Source organism: Stegostoma tigrinum, chromosome 18 (genome assembly GCF_030684315.1).
Source record: "Stegostoma tigrinum isolate sSteTig4 chromosome 18, sSteTig4.hap1, whole genome shotgun sequence".
Taxonomy (NCBI): Eukaryota; Metazoa; Chordata; class Chondrichthyes; order Orectolobiformes; family Stegostomatidae; genus Stegostoma; species Stegostoma tigrinum.
This window is the reverse complement of record NC_081371.1, coordinates 11,623,801-11,640,777: the sequence shown is the minus strand read 5'-3', so window position 1 is coordinate 11,640,777 and position 16,977 is coordinate 11,623,801. Positions and strand designations below refer to the sequence as shown.

At 41.6% G+C, this 16,977-nt stretch overlaps 1 protein-coding gene across 7 annotated transcripts in view; it reads left to right on the top strand.

Annotated features, from left to right (window-relative positions):
- The window catches only part of fam3c (FAM3 metabolism regulating signaling molecule C), a 42,195-nt gene extending 35,850 nt beyond the window's left edge, over positions 1-6,345 (top strand). For all 7 annotated transcript variants that reach the window (XM_048548659.2, XM_048548658.2, XM_059652320.1 and 4 more), the window contains 3 exons: positions 1,046-1,130; positions 3,303-3,429; positions 4,450-6,345. In XM_048548659.2, coding sequence (XP_048404616.1) covers positions 1,046-1,130; positions 3,303-3,429; positions 4,450-4,539 — 302 coding nt within the window. In that variant the 3' untranslated portion in view covers positions 4,540-6,345. The remainder of the gene's footprint in view (positions 1-1,045; positions 1,131-3,302; positions 3,430-4,449) is intronic.
- Positions 6,346-16,977: the final 10,632 nt, after the last annotated feature.

Here is a 16,977-nt window from a genome sequence, read left to right as displayed (position 1 = left end):
TTCCATTGAGTGTGTATGCAACTATCTTGAAGAGCTCCAACTAGTTGAATTGCTGATGAAAATGCGGTTGTTGAGTGAGATTGTTTTTTGCTTTTCAGACTAAACACAAGTTTCATTGCCGAAATCGGACTTCTGCAGGGAGGGAGGCATTTAGACATGCCTAGAGCTGCTTCCTCTTTTGCTACTATCAGCCAATGACAAACAGCTGAATAGTTGAAAGTGATTCAAACAAACCGGAAACTTTAGTCATGTGAATGGGGTTATGGGTTAGCCACTTGTTTAACAGTGTAGAGCTGGAGGAACACAACAGGCCAGGCAGCGTCAGAGGAGCAGGAAAGTTGACATTTTGGGTTGGGACCATCTTCAGAAAACATCACCTTTCCTGCTCCTCTGCTGCCTGGTTTGCTGTGTTTCTCCAGTTCCACGGTGTTGTCCCTGACTGCAGCATTTGTGGTTCTTGCTATCTCTGACTTGTCTAACAGGTTGGGTTTTGATATACTGGCCACAACCTATTGTGACAGACAAATATCAGAGTTAAGATGCAATCAACACACCTGCATTCAGTGGCCTCCTTTATTCCAAAGTGGCTGAAGTAGATGTTTTCTCTACTAGTCTTTTACTTTGGCTTGGCTGAAATGCTCATAAAGTGCAAGAATGGTTGTATCCCAGAAGGCATTGAGTCTACTTTTGTCCTAGTAATTCCTTTAAATTTCTCAAAGCAGACAGCTTCTTTCGTCTATATTTAACAGCAGGCGATTTAAAATGTCTGCAAGAGTTCAGTTTAAGAAAATTCAAGTAGGAGAATACAGTTTTTTAAAAAAATATCAGTCTACCTGTTTTCTTGGCATTACACAAATTACCTACTGAATTGCTGCCACTTGAAGCCTGTATGGTTTACCAGTCTGTGGATGTTCACTGTCTTTTACCACTCTGAGTGTGATTTGTTTTAAATGCTATACTGCAAATGACAGATAAATATTTGGATCCATATGGCTAAAAGCAGATACAGTGAATATTGATCTGAAGACTTTTCTCTTCTCCACAGATGTAAAACCTTTCAATGATTTCCTGAAGTCCTTGCAGGATGGAACAGTAGTGTTAATGGCTACTTACGATGATAGTGCAACCAAGTTAGTGATTACCTGCTCCTTTATCAATTAATGTGTTTGTCAATTTAGTCAGTGTTTTAAATTAAAGTTGTACTGGTGTGAAAAAGTAACTTGTCAAATCAACCATTTTCCAAATTTTCACTAGAGCTCGTTCGCTCGCTCTCGTATTACTTGGGACTATGTTTTTCATGAAAAAGGAAAAAATCCAAAGTTAACATGCATGCATATTTTATGTAACATATGTTTAAATTTTGTAAACGATCTTTGTGATATGGAGGTTCACAAACTTTAAAGAAAATATTGATTATTTGCTGTATTGTGTTACTGTACACCTGTTTGTGGTGGAAGGGGTAAAGGAATAAGTTGCAGTGGGAAATATGTTTAAAGATTGGGCAACAGCAAAGACATTTACTTTTGGTCAAGAAGTGATTTAAAAGAGACGACTACAAATATATTTCTCCTGGCCTGTGTGCAGTGATCTAGATGGTAACGATCCCATGCTGAGAGCCTTACCTGATGTTTCTCCTGTGCTGCCCACCCAGACAAATATTTCTGACCATGTGTGAAAGGGAGCAACCCCTCCCCCATACTCCATTCTGTGTCTAAATGATATTCAAGACAATTTTAATTTACAATGCTGTATATTTGAAATTTATCTTCATGTAGAAGGGCTGTAGTTATGAGTGTAATTTGGCACAGTACAGCAGCTCAGTGGTTAGCACTGCTGCCTCACAGTGCCAGGATTCTGGGTTTGATTCTACCCTCCAGCAACTGTCTGTGGAAAGTTTACACATTGTCCCGTGTCGGCATAAGGTTTCCTCTGGGTGCTCCAGTTTCCTCCCACAGTCCAAAAAGGCTAGGTGGATTGGCCATGCTAAAGTGCCCATAGTGTCCAGGGACGTGCAGACTAGGTGGTTTAACTATGGGAAATAGAGTTACATGGATAGAGTAAGGATGTGGGTGTTGGTGTTGGTGTTGGTGGGGTGCGCTTTGGAGGGTTGGTGTGGACTCGATGGGCTGAATGATCTGCATTCACGCTGCAAGGATTCTATGATTCTAGAATCCCGGTATCATTATAAATGCACAAAACTTTATTTAGAAATCCATTCAATGTTGTGGTTCTCTGGTATTTTGCGTATATTTTTTCTTTACATCAACAGATACGGGCTTCACTTTCTAAGTTAGCGTTTATTGCCAATTCTCTTATCTTTGAGATTATGCTGAGCTGACTTCTTGAATTGCTGCAATCCGTGTGGTAGGACACCCAACGTCCTGTTAGGAAGGGCGTTCCTGGAATTTGACCTAGTAACAGTGAAGTAATGATAATGTGGTTGCAAGTCAGGATTGTGTGCTCCTCTTGTTTCTGTGTGGGAAAGGTTGCAGATTGTTTGTTTGTTTTTCAAGGAGATGTTTTCAAAGGACCCTTGGTTCCTGTGCATCTCCTAAAGGGTAGCTCTGTATTTTTTTCCATACAGACATTAAAATTTTGCAATTCAGTAACAATTTGCATTAAGCATCAGCACAAATCTCCCAGCATTGGGTATTGATGATGTACTTGGTGATTCGGCAGTATATGTTTTGCTCTGGGTGGAGTACAAGCATTCTTGTAATCATATGGTAACCTGCTTTTAAACTAAGTGTTTGCGCTCATTAGAGTTAGGGGACAGTGGTTCAGCTGCTTTTGGAGTATTGTGTGCATTTCTGATCTCTGTCCTTTAGAAAGGATGTTGTGAAACTAGAAAGGGTTCAGAAAAGATTTCCAAGGATGTTGCCAGGGTTGGAGGGTTTGAGCTGTAGGGAGATGCTGAATAGACTGGGGCTATTTTCCCTGGAGCATTGGAGGCTGAGAGGTGATCTTATAGAGATCTATAAAATCATGAGGGTCATGGATAGGGTAAGTAGGCAAGGTGTTTTCCCTGGGGTGTGAAATGCAAAACTAAAAGGTGGTGTGTATATGGAAGAGTTGCCGTAGGAAGTGGTGGTGTCTGGTACAATTACAACATTTAAAAGGCATCTGGATTGGTATATTGACCAAATGCTGCCAAATGGGACTAGATTTCTATAGTACATCTGGTCGGCATGGCTGAGTTGGACTGAAGGGTCTGTTTATGTGCTGTGTATCTCTATGATTCTATGACGTTATGAGCAAATTGTTTTCACTTGATTTTAATGGAGTCCTTTTTTTTGCTGCAGACTTAATGATGAAGCACGGAAACTTGTTAGTGACTTAGGAAGTTCGTCCATTGCAAATCTGGCCTTCAGAGACAACTGGATTTTTGTTGGTGCAAAAGGAATTCAGTCAAAGAGTCCTTTTGAACAGGTAAAATGAATGTCTCTTGTTTTCCTTTTAAAAACTGGCTGTGTAGAAATTCTCTGCAGTTTCCCCAAACTTAACTTCACTGAGTTATATTTTTTTCTATCATTAGCTGAGTTTTTTGCAGCGGCAGTTTCTTTGTTACAGCCCTAAATCATGCTGTATTGTACTGTTGCAAAATATACATACAGTTAGAATAAAATTTTTTAAGCAAATTTTCTTCAGTATTTATATCTGCACTCAGCAAAGTGTTCTGCATGCACTTTTAATTGGATTCACATTCATGAAGAGACTGCACAAGAGCAAAACCTGTTTACGTATGAGTGTAATTTGGAATATTTTTAAAGTGTTTTTTTTTTACTTTCCCAGTGAAAGGGAAGCAAATCACTGAGGAATATATTCATTCTTTATGGGGTGAAGAATGAGATGAAACACTTGACTTGAATTCTCTCTGCTCAGTAGAGCTGTCAGTAAAGTAAGGAGATCAGTGTCAGTTAAATTCCACTTGCACAGCGCTTGATCACTTTTCATGCTGATGAGAAAGGCAGAACATTAATATTTTGAGGTAAGTAATTGTTTGGGAATAAACCTAGGATCGCAAATGATATTTCAGCTCAGCAGTTAAATGCTGTGCCTGGTGTGGAAGTAAGGCACAACAACATATGTTTCCCGGATTTAATCTCTAACCAGCACTGTATTTGATATTTTCCACTGCACCAATAACGGTTCAATGTTTCACCTGTATTGTTGAATGAAAAGTTATTGAGAGTTTGTGTGCTTAGTTACAGTTCATCAATCCCTACTGAATCCCTGTAAATGTTCAGGATCAGATTGATGACCTTCCTGTCCCAATTTAACAGATTGTTCTGCACTTTAGAGATTCACATAAAGAATGGCGACTTTTTGTATTTACTCAAATCAAACCAGAATCCTTTTTTGTAAAAGCAAATTAGCAGATGTGTAAACGTGACAGTTTTCATCATTGGTTTGCGTTCTGGTTCTAATGTAGATCTTTTCCACTTACAGCTCATAAAGAATAATAAAAATACAAACAAATATGAAGGCTGGCCAGAAGTTTTAGAAATGGAAGGATGTATTCCCCAGAAAAAAGTCTAAAAGCCATCTACTCGAGCAAAAATGTTATTTTGCATTTATGATTTTCTTTGTTTTGTGTTGTTTATTTCTCAAAGTCAGTTTTATTCCAAAATTACAGATTTAATTGGAAACTTAGTATCTTTGCTCAGAAATGGGAGAGTTAAGCTATTTCTCTTTAAAGTTCTTAGAGTTGGTCCAGTAATGCTTTTGCTTAAATTTTGTACAAAAAAAAGGAACCTGCTCAATCTACTAGTATCTGAATCTGGCATCGATATTTGAATGAAGAAGTAAATGTTCTTTCTTTGTAACAAGTATTTTGTTCAGCTGGTTTTTCACAAGTCTGCTTGAATTTTAAAAATGGATTCACTCTAGAATTTGTTCCAGATAAATTCCAATGAATGGGATTAAAATTAATCAGAAATTTGCTGTCAATCATGTTGTCTTAAAGGATGAATTTCAATAATTCATTGTGTTGCTGTTTGCCAGCCTGCAAAGATACAATGCATCATGGAAAATGAAATATTTTGTTGACTTTTCTTTGTACTCAATTGTTCTTAGAAATCCTTTGGGTTAAAACTGAAGTTTTGGGGCAGCATTTAGAAATGACTGTCATCAACTGGTCAATGAAAATTACAATAATAAATTATTTTTATTAAAATAGATGATCCACTAATGCATGCAAAAGATTCCGGGGCTCTAACCTTAAGTATTGTTTTCTTTGTTATTTCGTTGTAATAAGTTCTTCTTATACTTTTCTAATTGAGTGAATTTAGGTTGTGATGCAATGAACAGTAATGTTTGGGATTATTTATTTATTGAATTTTTTGTATGTTTTTTTTAAATAACCTTGTGGGAATGGAAGCAATTCAAAATAAAACATTTTGATGCTGACCACCAATAGAGCAACCTCATGTTGCTTTGACAATGAAGTACAACCTTTATAGCTATACCTTGCCATGTCAAGCAAAGCTCATTAGTTTTAGTAGATTGATTGTCAAAATTTTGTGTTTAGAATTAACATTTGACATTCTTGGAGAACACTGGTCCAAAAGTCTGCAAGAGATTTTGTCATCTAACCAAAGGGGGAAATGATTCATGCAGGAAATGCCTTTTTTAAAATCTCACGCAGCAGCAAATTCTCAAATAAGTTCTCAAACAAAAATGTGCAAAAATCTAATGACCAAAATCTAAAGACCTCAAGGTACCAATTTGAATGTCAGCATGTAATATAAATTAAAGTGTAAGAAAATGCACGCTTAATAGTAATCCTTTGTGGAATAATTTTTGTTCAGATCTAAGAACTTTTTGTTACATGAATACTTCTCCAAGACCATTTATAGAATTGGCTATTGAGAAAATCCTGTGCAGACAAATTACAACAAAGGCCATTACGCACTTTTGTAATGATGCAAACACAAGCTCCTCAATGTAAAGTGTGATTGCTTTTTTGCTTGATTCTGTTTACTTTAAAATAAATCTCCAGCCCCTGTGTACAAAATGTTAGGTACATCACTTTCTCTTGTGATTGCGAGCAAACTACTATATAATTGTGAATATTGATGAAATGATTAGAAACCAGCTCTCCATACAGAAGGCAAATGTAAATAGAGGTAAAACAAAATGTTCACTTGTGTTTTTTTGGAAGGGGCACGGAATTTTCCACTCATTTTCTAAATCGCAAGTTTTCTGCTTTTACAAATGGTAAAAGATTAGAAAAAATGTGTAAAAATTTGGCCTTCTTTATATTGTAATGAGTTTTAAAAACAACTTAAATGGAATTCAAGTTAAGAATGTAATATAGAGATAAATAAATTAATTTGAAATTTCTGTGTGCTTTACTATAACCTTTTGGAATTCAAATACACTGCAGCAATGATGCAGTGACATTGATATTACACAACTTCTCCTCCATGGAGACAACTTGTAGTTAAGTTCCTTGCTTTTCAGATATGTGTCAAATGCTTAAGTGTAGGGGGCTTCATAAATAACACAAAAATTTGTGATATGATTGAGAAAGAAGAAAACATAGGTAGGGCGATATCAATGGAGTGGGAAGGTGGTGACAACAAGTATTCAGGTTCAAACCAGAGAAGTGAGAGGTATTTAGGGAGGACAAAGAGGCAAGGAAATGCACAATGAATGGTATATCAGAGGACAGGTGGATAAAATGATTTAAGGGATAATATGGAATATTTTGCACAATGTAAGAGCAGGGAGGTTAAATTATAACTAGATAATGCATTACATCACACCTCAAGTATTGTGTACAGTTCTGATTACAATGAATGGATGAGGGGGTGACAAAAGAGATTCACAAAGATGTTGCCAGGAATTGAAAATTTTCAGCTATGAATAAATTGGATGTGCTGAGATTTCCTATTGGAAAGCGATGGTTGTGTGAAGACTCAACTAATGTATAAAAGTGAGATGATAAACACTTTATTTGAAAGGGTGGGATAGGCAGAAACCCTCCTATTTAAAATTCCTTGCACGCGTACTTGAAGTGATGCAGCCTGCACTGCTATGGCTCAGAAGATATAAGTGGGATTAGGCTTATTTTAAAGTTCAGGCGAGAAAGCACTTTTTCAGTCAGTTTAAAGACATTGTCGAATAGTTGCCTTCTGTGTCATAAATTTGCAATGCTGTTTTCTATGTCTCATGAATACAATGAACATTACAACATTATAGTTCATAGAATCATACTGTACAGAAGAGGCTGTTTGGCCATCAAGACTGTGAAAACTACTAAATCTACATTAGTCCCACTTTCCAACCCTAGACCCTTAGCCTTGAACATGAGAGCATTTCAAGTGCTCCTCCCAAGTAGTTTTTAAAATTTGGTGAGGTTTCCTAGTTCAACTACCCTCCCAGGCAGTGCATTCCAGATTCTACTACACTTTGGGTGCAAAGCAGTTTCCTTAAATCCCCTCTAAACTGCCTGCCCGTCATATTATGCCTCTTGTTATTGACGTTCAACTAAGGGGAACAGCTGCTTTCTGACCACCCTGTTCAAGCCCTCATAATCTTATTTACCTTCATTAGGTCTCCTATCTGCCTTCCCTGCTCTAAAGAAAACAACCCAAGCCCATTTGTGATAATGGGAACTGCAGATGCTAGAGAATCCGAGATAACAAAATGTAGAGCTGAATGAACACAGCAGGCCAAGCAGCATCTTAGGAGCACAAAAGCTGAGGTTTCAGGCCTAGACCCTTCATCAGAGAGGGGGATGGGGAGAGGGAACTGGAATAAATAGGGAGAGAGGGGGAGGCGGACTGAAGATGGAGAGAAAAGAAGATAGGTAGAGAGGAGAATATAGGTGAGGAAGGGAGGGGATAGGTCAGTCCAGGGAAGCCGGACAGGTCATGGAGGTGGGATGAGGTGGTAGGTAGGAAATGGAGGTGCGGCTTGAGGTGGGAGGAGGGGATGGGTGAGAGGAAGAACAGGTTAGGGAAGCAGAGAGAGGCTGGGCTGGTTTTGGGATGCAGTGGGGGGAGGGGTCGAGCTGGGCTGGTTGTGTGATGCAGTGGGGGGAGGGGAAGAACTGGGCTAGTTTTTGGATGTAGTGGGGGAAGGGGAGATTTTGAAGCTTGTGAAGTCCACATTGATACCATTGGGCTGCAGGATTCCCAAGCGGAATGAGTTGCTGTTCTTGCAACCTTCGGGTGGCATCATTGTGGTACTGCAGGAGGCCCATGATGCGCATGTCATCTGAGGAATGTGAGGGGGAGTTAAAATGGTTCACAACTGGGAGGTGCAGTTGTTTGTTGCGAACCGAGCGGAGGTGTTCTGTGAAGCGGTTCCCAAGTCTCCGCTGGTCTTGTGCTCCTGAGATGCTGCTTGGCCTGCTGTGTTCATCCAGCTCCACACTTTGTTAACCCAAGCTTATCTAGTGTCTTTTCAAGCCAAACTGCCTCAACCCAGGCAACATACTGGTGGACCTACTCTGACCCCCCTCCACGGCGATCCCATCCGTCCTGTAGTCTGGTGACCAGAGTTACGCAGTACTCCACCTCCTCGCAAAATGAAAGTTTTGTACTGCTGGAACACAGTCTCTCTACTCATTTTTAATCTGTGCCATGACTGACAAAGGCAAGTATCCCGAATGCTGCCCTAACCACTCTTATATACCCAACCTGTGCCTTTAGGATCTGTGGACCAGTGCCCCAAGATCCTTTTGTTCTTAACTTCCGAGTGTACTACCTTTAATTCATACTCCTTTTTGTCTTGTTGCTACTTCATAGTGCATCGTCTCACTTTTCAGGGTTAAATTCCACCTGCCACTGATCTGCCTATTTGACTAATCTGTCTATATCTAGGATTTTCGTTGGTCAGTCTGTCATATTTCCCATCAATCCCACACTTTCTTCTACATCATTTATATATATCACTAATAGTAAGAGACCCAGCATTGATCCCTGTGGTATGGCACTGCACCAGGCTTTCAGTAACACAAACTGCCTTCTACCACTAACCTAGTGTTGGATTTAACTTGCCAAGTTACCCTGGATACTATGCTTTGACTTTCATCAGATTCCAGCGAAGCCTTTGATAATGTCCCTTGTGGGAAACTATGTAAACTGCATTAACTTGCACTACCCTCATCTATGTCTTTTCACCACCTCGAAAATTCAGTCAAGTATTGATTGTGTGGATAAGCATGACCTATGTCTGACAAAGCCATGCTGACTATTTGTGAGAGGTGGTAGGAACTGCAGATGCTGGAGAATCCGAGATAACAAAGTGTAGAGCTGGATGAACATAGCAGGCCAAACAGCATAGGAGCAGGAAGTCTGACATTTCAGGCCTAGATGAAGGGACTAGACCCATCAGATGAAGGGTCTCGGCCTGAAATGTCAGCCTTCCTGCTCCCATGATGCTGCCTGGCCTGCTGTGTTCATCCAGCTCTACACCTTGTTATCTCTGACTATCTGTGATCAAACTTTGCCTGTCCAAGTCGAGATTAATTCTCTCCTTCAGAATTGTCTTCAATAGTTCCCCTATCCACTGATATGAGATTCATTGATCTGTAATTCCCATTCTTGAAAGGTGGAATCACATTTGTATTCTCCGGTCCTCTGATACCTCGCCAACGGCCTGAGGCATTAATCTTTTGGCTCAGAGCTCCTTCAGTTTCCTCCCTCATCTTTGCCTGGGATACAACTCATTTATACCTGTGGAAGTTTCTACTTTGAAGCCCACTAAAACCTCCAGTACCACCTCACTCCCTACGTCAAACTGCTCAAGTACCTCTCGGTCCATCTCCCTGAATTCTGTTCCTACATCCTTCTCCAAAGCAGACAGATGTGAAGCATGCATGTAACACCCAAGCAACGATCTCCAGTTCCCCGCACAGATTACCCCCTTAGTTGCTAATGGGGAGCTTTCCCTGATTATTTTCTTTCCCTTGATAGAATATCATACGATTCTCCCTAATATTATCCATCTGCATTTTTTGATGTCTCCTATTTGCACTCTTGCTTTCTTAAGTTCCTGCCTGCACTTTCTATAATCCACTTGGGCTTCTGTTAATTCACTTCCTTTGAACCTGCTAAAAGCTATTGTGGTGGGCTAAGTGCCCTGCAGGAGCCAGTTGTAAAACAGGGCTTCACAAAGTTCTGTTTGACAGTTTCTTGAGCCGCTGCTGCTAAATAAATATTCTACAAATAATTTCACAGCGAATTTCAACTAATGGCATTGATCCCTTTCAAATTCTGGTGTTCTGCCAATAAAGACTAAACGTACAGCATACTCATCTCTCAAGGCAGTTTCTGATTGTCAGAATGTTGATTTTTATTTGTTAGGCTATTTTAAGCACATGTTGTGTCCCGAACGGTTGGCTGTCTTTTTAGACGAGAACTTCACTTTCCATTCTACCCCAGATAATCTTTAATTCCTGTGCTTAAGCATTTATCTATTTCTGCCTTAAGAATGACTCCAACTCTACCATATTTTGAGAGAGCCCAAATTTTGCACAACTGAGAGGAAAAAAAATTCTCATCATCTCTGTCTGTAAAGGATAACCCCTGATTTTAAACAAGTCCTCTCTAATTCTGGACTGAACCACAGAAGAAGCATCATTCTGTAACTACCACGTCAAGACTACTCTGGACACTTACATTTAAAATAATACACCCCTTGCTCTTCCAGACTCCAGCAGAAACAAATCCAGCCTTATCCTCAAAAAATAATCTACTTATTCCAGATATCGATATTGCAAAGCTCTGCACCGCATCTAGTGCATTTATAGCTTCCCTTAAATAAGGAGACCAAAAGCCGCGCACAATATTCCAGATTTGATTTCTCAAATATCCATTAAAACTGAAGTGTAACAGCCTTACTTGTATGTTTAATTCCTTTCATAATAAATGATAGCATTCCATTAGCCGCCTTGACCACAATCTACCTGCATTCTAACTTCACGCTAAGACATCTACTGCTTGTTCAGACTCAGTTAAGGACGACTTATTTTGGATCATGTTTCTTTTGGATTTTCTCCATCCTTGAAAATATCTTGGCGACTGTAATATCTGCTTCTGGGATCACTTTGATCTTGAGTGATGGATTTTGTTTAGCTAGTGCTTTAGTCACCACACATTTGGCGGAAAAATAAGTAGAACTTTGTTCTGTAACTGTTTTGCCTCACTACCCTCACTCAGACAATCTCTGATTAGTCCGACCAAATCATGCCCGAGGAGTAAATCAATGCCATCCATTGTAATTTACAAATAACTTTGTCACTGATCTGGAAATTAAGTCAGATTGTGTACACTGCACAAAGAAATGAGTTTATATTCTCCACTAAGTAAATTTATTCAAACTTTGACTGTGACTGCATTCTGTGTATAAATTGTATGTCTTTCACTACCAATTTTCACCTGGACTAAAAATATCCATGCAGCATTATGCTGCTTCCTATCATTCAAGTCAATTTTGCACCCCTGTGCCACTGTCCTCACAGAATATGTGGTGTGGCACTGTATCAAATGTTTCCTGGGGGCCCATGCACACCACATCAACAGTGTTATCCTCATTGACAGCACTAGCAAAATACCATGCAGGAACTCAGTCTCAACTCTGTTCATGTGTAACCACCCATCTTGTACAGTTGCCACCATCCCCAGAGTCAGTCGCATTGTCCCAGGAATCTAAAGCACTCCTTCCTGTACTGTTTTCGCAACCATGTCAGTACTATTTATTGCCTTCTTAATTATTCATCTGAATTACCTGCATCTTAACCACCTGATATTCATGGACAAAATGACTCCAGTCCCTGTGAATGCAAACACTTCCCAATCTTTTGCCAATCAAAAAATATTCTACTTTCCAAAATATTATTCCTACCCAACTGGATAATGTACACAATGTCACATCCACCTATGATGTTCTTGTCTGGATTTCAAGATCACAAGATCTCTCTGCAATCTCTTTGTGTCCTTGTCATTGTTTACTTTGAATTGTCAACAGTTTTACACTCAATCACCTTATCTCAGTCATGAATATGGTCGTAAATACCCTGAGGCCCAAGTAATAATCTTTGCCATTCTTTGTAGTTTATAGATCACCGTCCTGAAAATATTCTGCTTATTCCCTCTAATTGTCCATTATACCATCCACAATCAGGATTAATGCCTTACCTCCATCTCGTGAGTCTTGATTTGTGTAGTAACTGCTTCTTGTGTGACAGTTTATTAACAGCTTTTTGAAAATCAGAATATGCTACATTCACTCATTTCCCCCTTATCTGTCTTTGCCCACTCTGTTCCTGCACCTTATGGTGATGAACTCGACCATTCCCTTCTTTACTCAGGATAGCAACCATTAACCCGGTCCAGCTACCAGGAAAAGGAAACTCAGCTAAAATTGTTGGCTTTATATGTTGTGACTTAATGGCCACTGCAAAATATTTTAGGAGCCTTCCCAACGCTAGTTGTTTAATCTCTCTCTGACCTTTGACACATACTTGCAGTTAACAGAAACAACTAGAGCTCATTTTGCCCCTCTGTGCACTGTGCTTCTCCCATCTCCCTCCATAAGCTTCACAGCTGCGAGCACGGGATGACATACCACCCAGAAAACAGAGACAGACAATACACAGAGTCATCATTACCTCCAAATCATACAACATTTTGATTTGGAACTATGTCAATGCTCCTTCACTGGCATGGGGTCAAAACCCTGGAACTCTCTCCCTCACAGTGTCTCCACATTCCAAGGACTGCAGCATATCATCGCCTTGGTGCTAAACATAAGAAATAGGAGCAGGAGTAGGCTATCTGGCCCATTGAGCCTGCTCTACCATTCAGTAAGATCATGGCTGATCTTTTCATGGTCTCAGCTCCACTTACCTGTCCACTCACCAAAACTTTGAATTCTTTTACTGTTCAAAAGTCAACCTAGCTTTGCATTAAAGATATTCAACAAGGTAGCCTTAACTGTTTTACTGGACTGGGAATTTCACAAATTCACAACCCTTTGGGTGAAGATGTTCCTCCTCAACGCAGCCCTAAATCTGCTCACCCCAGTTTGAAGCTATGCCGTACAGTTCCAGTCTCACCCACCAGTGGAAATAATCTCCCTGCTTCTATCTTATCTATTTCCTTCATAATTTGACATGTTTCTATAAGATTCCAACTCATTCTTCTAAATTCTAATGAGTATAGTCCCAGTTTACTCAGTCTCTCCTCATAAGCCAACGCTCTCAACTCTGGAATCAAACTAGTGAATCCTCTCTGCACCCCCTCCAGTGCAGGCACATCCTTTCTGAGGTAAGGAGACCAAAACTGTACACAGTACTCCAGGTGTGGCCTCACCTGAAGCAGGTGAACCTGGACACCAGGATCTCCCCCTCCTCCAAGAGCGTCATCAACTCGTTCATCGGTGAAACCTTTCAGCGCGTGGCCTGAGAGGCCTCCTGACTCAAACACCGCAGTGAGCAGCGCACCATCTCTTCCAGGGGACATCCAGACCACAGTTGGCCTGCTGCTTCCCGGGGAACGGGTCAAACACACACCATCCCGAAGGAACCAAGGCAGTCACCAAATACACCAGCTGCAAATGAAACATCTCTCTGGACGATCTTAAAGTGAGACTAAAACAAGTCAGAAGGTTTGGAGATTGTATGCTGGCTCAGCCAGACGCCCACAACACATGAATGAACAAACAAACCATCACACTCAGGCGCAGAATGGATACTGGCAAACAACGTAGCAGCTGCATTCCAATCTATCTTTGGCCAGTTGTCGCTAGATGATGATTCCGGTGGAATTCCAGTGTGGCCGAGTGTCTGGCGCCCTAAGCGACTAGGCCTAACATAAATAAAAACTGAAAGAGCTGCTGTAAATCAGGAACAAAAACAGGAGTTGCTAGAAAAGGTCAGCAGGTGTGAAGAAAGAAATCAGAGTGAATGTTTTGGGTTCAGTCCCTTCCTCAGAACTGATATAAAATATAACATAAAATTAGCTAAACAAGGGGTGATGGCCTAGTGGTATTATTGCTGGACTGTTAATCCAGAGACCCAGATAATGTTCTGGGGACCTGGGTTTGAATCCTGCCATGGCAGATGGTAGAATTTGAATTCAATTTTTTAAAAAATCTGGAATTAGCAGTGTAGTTATGACCATGAATCCATTGTCAGTTGTCAGAAAAACCCAAATGATTCACTAATGTCCTTTCGGTAAGGAAACTGCCATCCTTACCTGGTCTGGCCTACATGTGACTCCAGACCCACTACAATATGGTTGACTCTTAACTGCCCTCTGGGCAATTAGGGATGGGTAACAAATGCTGCCTGGCCAGTGACGTCCTCAACCTGTGAATGAATAAAAAAAGTTTCTGCCAAAGCCTGATGGTATGCAAAAAGGCCAAAGGCAAATGAAGACCAAACCAAATTTGTCCCTCTTTTTTATTTCTTGAAGTGAGGAGATTCTGAATCCCTTATTTTTCTTTTTCTAAACACACCACTGTATAGCAGTAGGGCTTATATTTTCCCCACAACATTTGTGTTTTGTGCGTGTATGTAAAGATACCATTGTGCAGGAAATGTTGTTCAATATTTCCACTGTCAGGAAAGCACCCATGTGGCCAGTGAACTGGTAACAAGCAATGTCTGACAAAGGTAGTACTTACATGACAAAAGTGAAGGGGGAGGGTCGGGATTATATCAAAATAGAATTGGAAGAGATAATGGGAACTGCAGATGCTGGAGAATCCAAGATAGTAAAGTGTGGAGCTGGATGAACACAGCAGGCCAAGCAGCATCTCAGGAGCACAAAAGCTGACGTTTCAGGCCTAGACCCTTCATCAGAAAGCTCTCTGATGAAGGGTCTAAGCCTGAAACGTCAGCTTTTGTGCTCCTGAGATGCTGCTTGGCCTGCTGTGTTCATCCAGCTTCACACTTTATTATCTAGAATTGGAAGAGAACTGTCTTTTATACTGAACGGAGGTGATTTACATTAACAACGGGAGAGTTGTTATGACCTGTGACTTATTAAGAAGTACTGAGCCAGAACAATAGGGAGAGACATTATGTTTGTGTCTCTCTCAGTTTCAGCCAGTGTCCATGGCATCACAGAGTAATCATATCTTAGAAAGGGGGCAGGCACTCCGAGGATGACCTGGTCTAAACTTATTGAGTGCTCTGACACCATTGGCTGAAGTCAGAGAACATTCCAGAAAGGTTCAGAAAGCGTGGATAAGAAAGTATGTTAGACAGCTGAGTGAGAGGAACACAGCTGGCCAGGCAGCATCAAAGGAGCAGGAAAGTCAATGTTTCGGATTTACACCCTTTGATGTAAACCTGAATCATTGACTGTCCTGCTTCCCGAATGCAGTCTGACCTGCTGTGCTCCTCCAGCTCTGCATTGTATTGACTCTGACACCAGCATCTGCAGTTCTTACTGGCCTCTGGATAAGAAGGGACACCTGACAGTTATTCCCTCAGCAAAGATCAGCTAGGTGCGCACTCTGTGTGAGACCCACATTTGTACCAAGAAAGAGTTCAGTGAATTGTTAATCCAGCAGCCCAATGACGTTTACCAGACTGGGTAATATCTGTGATAGAGATAATAGAAACTGCAGATGCTGGAGAATCCGAGATAACAAGGTGTAGAACTGGATGAACACAGCAGGCCAAGCAGCATCAGAGGAGCAGGAAAGCTCACGTTTCGGGCCTAGACCCTTCATCAGAAGTGGGGGAGGGGAAGGGGTTTCTGAAATAAATAGGCAGAGAGGGGGAGGCGGATAGAAGATGGATAGAGGAGAAGGTAGATGGAGATGAGACAGACAATTCAAAGAGGCGGGGATGGAGCGAGTAAAGGTGAGTGTACGTGTGGAGGTAGGGAGGAGATAGCTCAGTCCAGGGAGGATGGACAGGTCACGGGGGCAGGCTGAAGTTAGTAGGTGGGAAATGGAGGTGCGGCTTGAGGTGGAAGGAGGGGATAGGTGAAGGGAAGAACATGTTAGGGAGACGGGGAAGGGCTGGGCTGGTTTAGGATGCGGTAGGGGGAGGGGGGATTTTGAAGCTTGTGAAATCCGCATTGATACCATTGGGCTGCAGGGTTCCCAAGCAGAATACGAGTTGCTGTTCCTGCAATCTTCGGATGGCATTGTTGTGGCACTGCAGGAGGTCCAGGATGGCCATGTTGTCAGCACTTTTTCCTGTAACCACAGGAAAAGCTACACTTGCCCCCACACCTCCTCCCTCACCCACATCCCAGGCCCCAAGAAGACTTTCCACATTAAGCAGATGTTATCCTGCACATCTGCCAATGTGGTATACTGCATCCACTGTACCCGTTGTGGCTTCCTCTACATTGGGGAGACCAAGCGGAAGCTTGGGGAGTGCTTTGCAGAACACCTACGCTTGGTTCTCAATAAACAACTGCACCTCCCAGTGGCGAACCATTTCAACTCTACCTCCCATTCCTCAGACGACATATTCATCCTGGGTCCCCTACAGTGCCACAAAGATGCCACCCGAAGGTTGCAGGAACAGCAACTCATATTCCGCTTGGGAACCCTGCAGCCCAATGGTATCAATGTGGATTTCACATGCTTCAAAATATCCCCTCCCCCCACTGCATCCAAAAACCAGCTCAGCTCGTCCCCGCCTCCCTAACTTGTTCTTCCTCTCACCTATCCCCTTCTCCCACTTCAAGCCGCACCCCCATCTCCTACCTACTAACCTCATCCCGCCCCCTTGACCTGTCTGTCCTCCCTTGACTGACCCATCTCCTCCCTACCTCCCCACCTACACTCACCTTTACTGGCTCCATCCCCGCCTCTTTGACCGGTCTGTCTCCTCTCCACCTAGCTTTTCCTCTACCTTTCTTTGATCCGCCTCCCCCTCTCTCCCTACTTATTTTAGAACCCCCTTCCCTTCCCCCATTCTGATGAAGGGTCTAGGCCTGAAACATCAGCTTTCCTGATCTTAAGGTGCTGCTTGGCCTGTTGTGCTCATCC